Source organism: Scylla paramamosain, chromosome 1 (assembly GCF_035594125.1).
Source record: "Scylla paramamosain isolate STU-SP2022 chromosome 1, ASM3559412v1, whole genome shotgun sequence".
In the NCBI taxonomy this organism is placed as follows: Eukaryota; Metazoa; Arthropoda; class Malacostraca; order Decapoda; family Portunidae; genus Scylla; species Scylla paramamosain.
Genome location: NC_087151.1, coordinates 29,431,021 through 29,441,020, shown reverse-complemented (window position 1 = coordinate 29,441,020; position 10,000 = coordinate 29,431,021). Strand labels below are relative to the sequence as shown.

At 37.2% G+C, this 10,000-nt stretch overlaps 1 protein-coding gene across 8 annotated transcripts in view; it reads right to left on the bottom strand.

Moving 5' to 3' along the window:
• The window catches only part of LOC135103023 (limbic system-associated membrane protein-like), a 225,287-nt gene that overhangs the window by 76,479 nt on the left and 138,808 nt on the right, over window positions 1-10,000 (bottom strand). For 7 of the 8 annotated variants that reach the window (XM_064008925.1, XM_064008896.1, XM_064008906.1 and 4 more), the window contains one exon: window positions 6,102-6,217. In XM_064008925.1, the coding sequence (XP_063864995.1) occupies window positions 6,102-6,217 (116 nt within the window). The remainder of the gene's footprint in view (window positions 1-6,101; window positions 6,218-10,000) is intronic. The other variant, XM_064008943.1, reaches the window with a different exon arrangement.

Here is a 10,000-nt window from a genome sequence, read left to right as displayed (position 1 = left end):
CATACATTGTTTTTACTGTCAGAAATTGTTGCACATCGTAAGGAAATGGCTAAAAGAAAGGAACATAACTTCTTATATCGCTAAGAGAGGGAAATGAGACGGTAAGGAAGAATGTGAATCAGTCGAGGCTAAGAATGTGGTGTTTTCTCAACTTCATTCCCCGCTAACCATTCTAGCAACAAGACATTAAAATAATTTCACTCTATATATTTCAAGAAGATTATATTAAGTTTCTGATATTATTCATAATGATGAGGTTGAAAATAATCTTGAGTTACTAATCCACCACAATTACATTTTCATTTATTTTATTCTGACTCACAACTGGAGAGGGAATTTCATAAATTGTCTGGAGTGTTGAATGATTTAAGGTCTCTCTCTCTCTCTCTCTCTCTCTCTCTCTCTCTCTCTCTCTCTCTCTCTCTCTCTGGGGACGTGTTGCAGCCGTGACTAGAATAAATACCCATAGCTATTCTTTCTGTCAAGTATCCTAGGAATATTAATGCTCAAAGGAAATAACCGTAGCCTTTCCTCCTTGCCTCTTGTATTAGTCCTTTTTCTTACAGAGGATGTAGGAGTATTTGAGTGTACTCTGAATTCCCATGTCTCAGAGTTAAGCTGGAGGCGACACCTTCCTTCCTAAGAGCCCGGGCACTAACTCACGCCACTTATGATGGGGATAAGTGTACCACAGTCCGAAAGCATGTAGAGGAGGAGGAGGAGGAGGAGGAGGAGGAGGAGGAGGAGGAGGAGGAGGAGCAGAAGAAGAAGAAGAAGAAGAAGAAGAAGAAGAAGAAGAAGAAGAAGAAGAAGAAGAAGAAGAAGAAGAAGAAGAAGAAGAAGAAGAAGAAGAAGAAGAAGAAGAAGAAGAAGAAGAAGAAGAAGAAGAAGAAGAAGAAGAAGAAGAAGAAGAAGAAGAAGAAGAAGAAGAAGAAGAAGAAGAAGAAGAAGAAGAAGAAGAAGAAGAAGAAGAAGAAGAAGAAGAAGAAGAAGAAGAAGAAGAAGAAGAAGAAGAAGAAGAAGAAGAAGAAGAAGAAGAAGAAGAAGAAGAAGAAGAAGAAGAAGAAGAAGAAGAAGAAGAAGAAGAAGAAGAAGAAGAAGAAGAAGAAGAAGAAGAAGAAGAAGAAGAAGAAGAAGAAGAAGAAGAAGAAGAAGAAGAAGAAGAAGAAGAAGAAGAAGAAGAAGAAGAAGAAGAAGAAGAAGAAGAAGAAGAAGAAGAAGAAGAAGAAGAAGAAGAAGAAGAAGAAGAAGAAGAAGAAGAAGAAGAAGAAGAAGAAGAAGAAGAAGAAGAAGAAGAAGAAGAAGAAGAAGAAGAAGAACTACAACAACAACAACAACAACAACAACAACAACAACACGATGATGATGATGATGATGATAATGATGACGATGACGAAGATAACATAATGATGCAACCTTACTTCGTTCAAAATAGTGGTACCATACAGTTGGAAAAAATACCAACAACACTTTTTTTATGGTGTTGTTTTAAGTGCACGGCTTAATTCCATAATAGTATCATTTATTTAATTGGGAGTGTTGTAAGCGTAGAAGCATTATGGTTTGAGTATCCTCCCCCCTTTTCTTTTTTTTTTTTTTTTATTATTATTTAAGGAATGGTCTCCCGTATTTTGTGGCGAATATTTGTTTGCAAAATGTAGAAATCCAAGAGAGACATCACATGCAGCGGAATGGCCTTACGGGAACAGGCTGCCACTAACACACGCTGCGGTGATGCACGTTGCTGTATTATCAGCCTCGGGACCTCTGTTATACAATGTAGCACGTTCTATTCGGCACCATTGAATTCCAAAACAATTACAGAACCCAAACATATGTGTGAAAAAAAAAACTCGAAATCTAATTGCAAGAACAATTACGAAACATGTAAACCCTTTTTTTCATATCACCTTTGCATTCATCATAAATTACTTGATCAACATGAAAAAAAAAAAAATCTTATAGAGAATAGTTTAATAAATACCAAGATATAACCAGGTCATGACTAAAAGACACAATATACTTCAAACACGTAATAACTCCCAAGAATCTGTCCCATGTTTCCTCGGATCGCCGTACGGAAGTTAGTGACACACCAATCATCTGAGTTCTATTGGTGGACTTGAGCGAAAACTTGCCTAATTACCTCAGTTTTCTCGTGCCTCGTTAATTGCGTGGTTTCTTTAATCTGGACTAAATTTTGTTAGAAACGGAAGAAATAAGCGTGTCCCTTGAAAGTGTGCATTATTTGAACGAATACAAGTTAATGCTGAGCTGATAATTATTCTTTCGTGTGTTACAATAAAAGTGCTTGATATTATTATTATTTTTCTTTTTTCTTATTTCTGTGTGTATTAAATGAGAACCAAACACTGCTTTAACTTGCAGTCTTCACTCGAGCAACGCTTCATACTTTTAGTGAAGACGCATGGTTCTTGATAATGATAAGGAGGAAGACGAAAAAAAAAGACAGCAACAACAACAACAACAACAACAACAACAACAACAACAACAACAACAACAGCAACAACAACAATAACAACAACCAATTACTCCTGCTGCTATTACAACTATTATCACTACTTATACTCCTACTTTTACAATATTTCTAATAACACCAGTAATAGCAATAATAACTAATATTGAACTAGGAGACAAAGGACAGAAAGCAACAGGAAGCAATCTTGAAGGAGAACGACTAATAGGAAAGATGAGAGCGTCTACAAGGAGGCCCCGTGAAGGCAGGTGTTCGTGTCAATACCACATACCACTAATGCAATATAATCAATGCAGCGCTACCTGACACGTTAAGGCTTCCGTAAAAGTAAGACGAGATTACACAAGAGCTTATTCCCTCATCAGAAGCAACAGACAAGCAAGAGGAGTGTAATGATCAGTGTCAGTCAGTTATAACCAAAATGGCACACTATTGTCTCGTGTGTTCATCCTCCTGCCAGCTACGCATCCAGTCCCGTTTCGGCTACGAGGACGCCAACATCACTTCGTCTTCTTGCCTGTTCGAGTATCTTGTTTCATAGAATCTTATTTTTGCAAGCACAGTTATTAAAATTTTGTACTTATCACAAGAATAACAGGAGCAAATAAGGAGAGGAGATTAAAAATAATAAATGTAATAAAAACGTGAATAACAACAAAAACATGTGATAGGAATCTCATAGAAATGTAGGAAACGAACTATTAAAAAATACAATATCGAATGGTCTACCAATTTATACAGAAAATTTCCAACGGTATATTTTCACAGAAACACTAATGCTCACTCCCTAATCAAAACCACCAGATGGCCTTCAAGAGCAAATTAGCAGAATGCCCCGGGGCTCCCGGATGCAGGTAAGACAGGTAAAGGGTAAATGATAATTAGCTGCATTTCCATACTTTGCATCACTCCCGCGGAAGGAAACACGTAATGAAGGAAGGGGACGGGGTGATATATCAGTAATAATTTGAATAACATTAACAAAATCATAAACAACCGTTAAAAAATAATAACACTCATAATAACACACGCATACCCAAAACGGTTATAATTAAGTCAATAACTATAACTGAAATCACGGAACTTTCAAATATGAGGTTGATGAAAACACACACACACACACACACACACACACACACACACACACACACACACACAACCTTCAACCTATAGAGTGGGGAAAGCTTTAAGCAACATGTACAGGGTCAGGATCCCCATTTGGTGATTACTCTTCTTGTTAGAGGAGTGCCACTGAATCTCTTTCCCTCCCCCTCCTCTCTCTCTCTCTCTCTCTCTCTCTCTCTCTCTCTCTCTCTCTCTCTCTCTCTCTCTCTCTCTAACCCTTTCACTGTACGACATTTTTTTCTCATAATCACCAACAACTATTTAAACATTCATCTTTAAATTAGTCCCTTAAACAAATCTACAACCTATAAAAAGACACAATAAACCCATTCTCTCTCTCTCTCTCTCTCTCTCTCTCTCTCTCTCTCTCTCTCTCTCTCTCTCTCTCTCTCTCTCTCTCTCTCTCTCTCTCTCTTCTAGCTACATATCTACACAAACCACCAGTAACTTTCTAAACACTCTTTATATCAATTCTTTAAACAAATCTGCAATCGAAAAATAAAGTAAAAACGAACCTTTTGTTTACTTTCCATCTCTCTATTTCCCTCCACGTATCCACACAAATAATTCTTCTATTACTCTGCACACTAACAACGGATGAATACAGCAGTAAAAAGGATTAAGTAACACGTATTAGCTTCCACTTGTCACACTTCACGTCACGCAAAGATTAAGCAGAGAGAGAAAAAAAAAAAGGTCTCTCAGCTATTGTAAACATCAGTCTTTCACTAAGCCGCCTAACAAGTCTGGATCGGCGGGTCTGTGGAAATGTGCTAATGCGAGGACAAAGGTTTCCTGCTGTTATGAGTGAAGCTTTGGCCTGAGTCTCGATCCCTAAGGCTAAAATGTCGTGGACGTGGTGGTGGTGGCGAGGGTGTAATAGGAGTAGGGACAGTAACAGTAGTGGTGGTGGTAGAAGTGGTAGTAGTTGTAGTAAAAGTAGTAGTAGTAGTAGTAGTAGTAGTAGTAGTAGTAGTAGTAGTAGTAGTAGTAGTACTAGTAGTAGTAATAGTAGTAATAGTAATAGTAGTAGTAGTAGTGGAGTGGTAGTTGAGGTGGTGGTAGTAGCAGTAATAATGGTAGTAGTTATAATAATATTAGTAGGTAGTAGTAGTAGTAGTAGTAGTAGTAGTAGTAGTAGTAGTAGTAGTAGCTGTTGTTGTTGTTGTTGTTGTTGTTGTTGTTGTTGTTGTTGTTGTTGTTGTTGTTGTTGTTGTTGTTGTTGTTGTTGTTGTTGTTGTTGTTGTTGTTGTTGTTGTTGTTGTTGTTGCTGCTGCTGCTGCTGCTGCTGCTGCTGCTGCTGCTGCTGCTGCTGCTGCTGCTACTGTTGATGTTTTTCTTCTTTTCTTATTGTTGTACTAGTACAACAACAACAACAACAACAACAACAACAACAATAATAATATAATAATAATAATAATAATAATAATAATAATAATAATAATAATAATAATAATAATAATAATAATAATAATAACAATAACAAAACAATAACAACAATAACAACACATCTGATCGTATCACAATGAGGAATGCATTCTATTAACGGCTTTAATTATGCGCTTATTCTGCCTCTCATTTCTCTAAATAAAAAATACTGCATATAATATTTCTCCTTTATTCCCTCCTCATTTTAGTCCATTTCCTCTCGTTTTTCTTTTTTCTGTTCTTGTCATTACTGTCTTCTATTTTTGCTTTACTATATTTTTCCAGTGTTTATCCTCCAATCATTAACTTTTATTGTTCTTTTTTATATCTTTCACTGTCCATTTCAGCCTTTTCTATTCTTATTCCCTTACTTATCATTTTATCTATCCTTTGCTATTCATGTTTTTTTTATCCCTTAACGATCCTTCCTTTGGCTTCTCTATCCACCTTTATTTCACCCTATCCACCCTCATCTCCTTTACTACTTTTTTGGTTTCACTACTTTCCTTTTGCTATCATTTTAAGCTTTTCCCTCTTACCTGTCTTCTTCTCGTCTGCCATCCTATGCCTCTAACTCCAAATTTAATAGCGCAGTTTATCATAAAATGCCTCGTTACTCGTAAGATCAATATATTTATTGCTTTTTGTTGTTTCTTTGTGATCTTTCATGTTACTCCTGTTCTTCTTTCTTCTTTTCCTCCTCCTCAACCTGTATCTCTTCCCTCCTTCTCCTTCTTCTCCTCCTTCTCCTCCTCCCCCTCTCCCAAACAGCCTAATAAGAATCTGAAGGTCTATTGCTGTTTAGTTTTCCTTTGTATCCCTTTATATTTCTCCTCCTCCTCCTCCTCCTCCTCCTCTCTCTCTCTCTTCCTCCTCGTCCACCCACCACCACGTCCTCCTCCTTTTCCTCCACTACCATAACCTCCTCCTCATCCTCCTCCCTCTCTTCCTCCCCCCACCACCACCTCCTCCTTCTTTTCCTCCACCACAACAACCGCCTCCTTCTTTTGCTCCTCCTCCTTCTCTTCCTCCTCCTTCAGCAGCGTCTTACCTTATAGTTGTCCAGGTTCTCCACCACGCAGGAGAGCCGCGCGTCACGCCCCACCGACACCGTCACGTTCTCGATGGGCGACAGAAAGCGGGGCAGGGAGTCCACGGCGCCGTCTGCTGGGGAGGCGAACGAGGGAGTGACGTGAGAGTGGAATAGGCCAACAGGGTCACGCTACATAGACACACACACACACACACACACACACACACACATACACACACACGGACAATTCTCTCTCTCTCTCTCTCTCTCTCTCTCTCTCTCTCTCTCTCTCTCTCTCTCTCTCTCTCTCTCTCTTATACAGACATTCGATGAGAGAGAGAGAGAGAGAGAGAGAGAGAGAGAGAGAGAGAGAGAGAGAGAGAGAGAGAGAGAGAGAGAGAGAGAGAGAGAGAGAGAGAGAGAGAGAGAGAGAGAGAGAGAGAGAGAGATTCAAAGTCAAAGCCAGGTCTTTTAACTAGAGCGTAAAAATGCACGAGACTTTAATTGACACTCTACTTGAAATTCTACGAAAAGTTGACAACACACACCGGCACTTTCCTCCTCGGGGGACAACCTAAAAGCAGCAGCAGGACACAAACACAGCAGCAACAATGACGTGCACCAAATGTCAAAGGCTGAAGAGTTTATAATTACGGCACAAATCTTCTTTCAGGTACCAGTATGTACATGGTTAAAAAAAAAAAAAAAGAAGATTACTGTAATTATTCTGAAATACGTTATATACATGGGAGCTTCAAGGTTACGTAAAGGTTAACAGTTAATGGATTTTCACACCTACGAGTTTATTCTGTGTGTGTGTGTGTGTGTGTGTGTGTGTGTGTGTGTGTGTGTGTGTGTGTGTGTGTGTGTGTGTGTGTGTGTGTGTGTGTGTGGGGAGGAGGAGGTACTAGTAAAGGGGCATTTGTGTTAGTTAATTGAAGTCGATCATTCGCGGTCTATTAACGGACAACACAACATTTTTATAAGAACTATCACGTGAAGATCCCAGTAACGGTGATAGTGGAGAAATCACTAGTTACAAGTGCAATAGTGTTATTTTAAGTCATTCTCGATCTTTCAACAAACAAACATTTCCAGTCTCTCAATGGACAGCAGCGTACAAATAAACAAATCATGAACATTTTCTTTGGAGCAGCACGTGTCTGCGTAAAAATAACAGCACCAGTGAGTTGAGAATCTTGTAATATGTTTAGTTCTTATTACTTTAAGAATATGTGTGAGTAAAGGGGCAGTGATATTGAATATTGATCTTCTCTCCAACAAACAGTAAAATTTCTAAGAAGTAACAAGTGTCTTCTATAAAAAAGAAAAAAAGTGGAGGTGACATTTTTAAGATAAACTTTTTTTTCTATTCATTAATACACTAGTGAAAGGCGATACAACATAAAAAAAATCTTTCTTTGAAAAAAAAACAGTAAAAGAAAACTTTCCACAGATTAACACTCGTCTTCATTGTGAAAAGTTTTTAAGTTGAGTGCAAGAAAAGTGAAGTATTTCTACACACTGATCTTTTCTTTCGCTATAAACAGGGCACTGATGAAGGCCAGTGTTGCTCATCTCTGTGCCTCATTTTTCATTCGTACTCTGTTGTCAATCTGAAGGTCAGCCTCCATGAGGAACAGCCTTGGTGAAATCAATCACCGGAGTGTGCTTCCAAGTGTCACTGAAAGGTACGCGATCTACACACACTGGTTTTGTCTTAGTGCTCGTTATTTGAGTCTCAGGTAGATAAATGATGATGATGACGGTAGTAGAAACAGTGATAATGGCAGCAGTATTAGTGGTGGTGATCGTGATGATAATGGTGGCGGTGATACGAAAAAAGTAGTAGTAATAACAATAGTGGAGTAGTAGTAGTAGTAGTAGTAGTAGTAGTAGTAGTAGTAGTAGTAGTAGGAGTAGTAGTAGTAGTAGTAGTAGTAGTAGTAGTAGTAGTAGTAGTAGTAGTAGTAGTAGTAGTAGTAGTAGTAGTAGTAGTAGTAGTAGTAGTAGTAGTTTTAATAAAATGATAATAACAATAATAATAATAATAATAATAATAATAATAATAATAATAATAATAATAATAACAATAATAGTAATAAAAAGGAAGCGGAAGGAAAGCCGGAAATATTCGCAATAACGCAACAATACTTCTTTTAAACTTCATTTTTATTTATTGTGATACATGCTTGCCTGTCAGTAATGAAATAAACAAGCATATAATGTAATAGTATGTATGTATGTATGCTTGTATGTATATATATATATATATATATATATATATATATATATATATATATATATATATATATATATATATATATATATATATATATATATATATATATATATATATATATATATATATATATATATATATATATATATATATATATATATATATATATATATATATATATATATATATATATATATATATATATATATATATATATATATATATATATATATATATATATATATATATATATATATATATATATATATATATATATATATATATATATATATATATATATATATATATATATATATATATATATATATATATATATATATATATATATATATATATATATATATATATATATATATATATATATATATATATATATATATATATATATATATATATATATATATATATATATATATATATATACAGTATGTATGTTCCATTGTACACCTTTGTGATCACACCTTCCTACCTTAACAAACTCACTCTCTTTCCTTCTCTCCTCTCTCTCACCTTCTCTTTACTTCTCTTCTCTCCTATCCTTTCTTACCTCTTTCTTTTCCCCTACGTCCTTCTTCAAAAGTTCCTCCCCTACATCCTCCATCTACCTCTTCGCTTCCCTTCTTTTGCATTTCTTTCTCCTTTTCCTCCCCTCTTTGCGCCTCGTGCACCCCTCCCTCTCTCACTCTTCCCCTTCCCGCTGCCCTTCACCTCCCTTCCTCTTGCAGCCTTGTGACAAACGACCTCTTAGGTTCCCTTCCCTTTATGCACACACACACACACACACACACACACACACACACACACACACACACACACACACACAGATGAAGAGAAACTACAAGACGAAGAAGAAAAGAGAAAAGAAGAGAAAAATAAGTTGATAGAGACGGAAAAACAAAGCCATCGAGAGAGAGAGAGAGAGAGAGAGAGAGAGAGAGAGAGAGAGAGAGAGAGAGAGAGAGAGAGAGAGAGAGAGAGAGAGAGAGAGAGAGAGAGAGAGTGTTTGGGGAGGTGATGAAGGAGCGACACTGAAGCCTACGAGGAAGTTGTCATTATGGAAAAGATGAGGCGATTACATGAAGACGAAGAAAATTTAGCAGAGACAGTATTTCCCAGAGAGAGAGAGAGAGAGAGAGAGAGAGAGAGAGAGAGAGAGAGAGAGAGAGAGAGAGAGAGAGAGAGAGAGAGAGAGAGAGAGAGAGAGAGAGAGAGCATGAATAGAAGGAACGCAGGTAAGGAAGAAAATTGAGAAGAAAGGAAGGAGCTATGGAAGGAAAGACGTGAAGAAATAAAGAAGGAGAAGGAAGAGACGGAGGAGAAGGAGGAGCACGAGGAGAAAGAGGTTAGACACAAGAGAGAAGGAAGAAAAGTTTAGACATAGGGAAGAAAGGTATAGAGGTGAAAGAAATTAAAGGAAAAAAATAGCAAGAAGGGAGTAAGAGAGGAAAGCAAGAGAAGAGAAAAAAAAAGGAATTGAAAGGAGTAAAAGGAAATGAAAGGGAAACAAGAAAGAGAAAGAGGAGATGGAGGAGGAGGAAGAGGAGGAGGAGGAGGAGGAGGAGAAGGAGGAGGAGGGTGGGAATGTGTTGTGATCGAGTTACAATGAAAGGAACTGGACGAGCGATGCAGAAGAGAGAGAGAGAGAGAGAGAGAG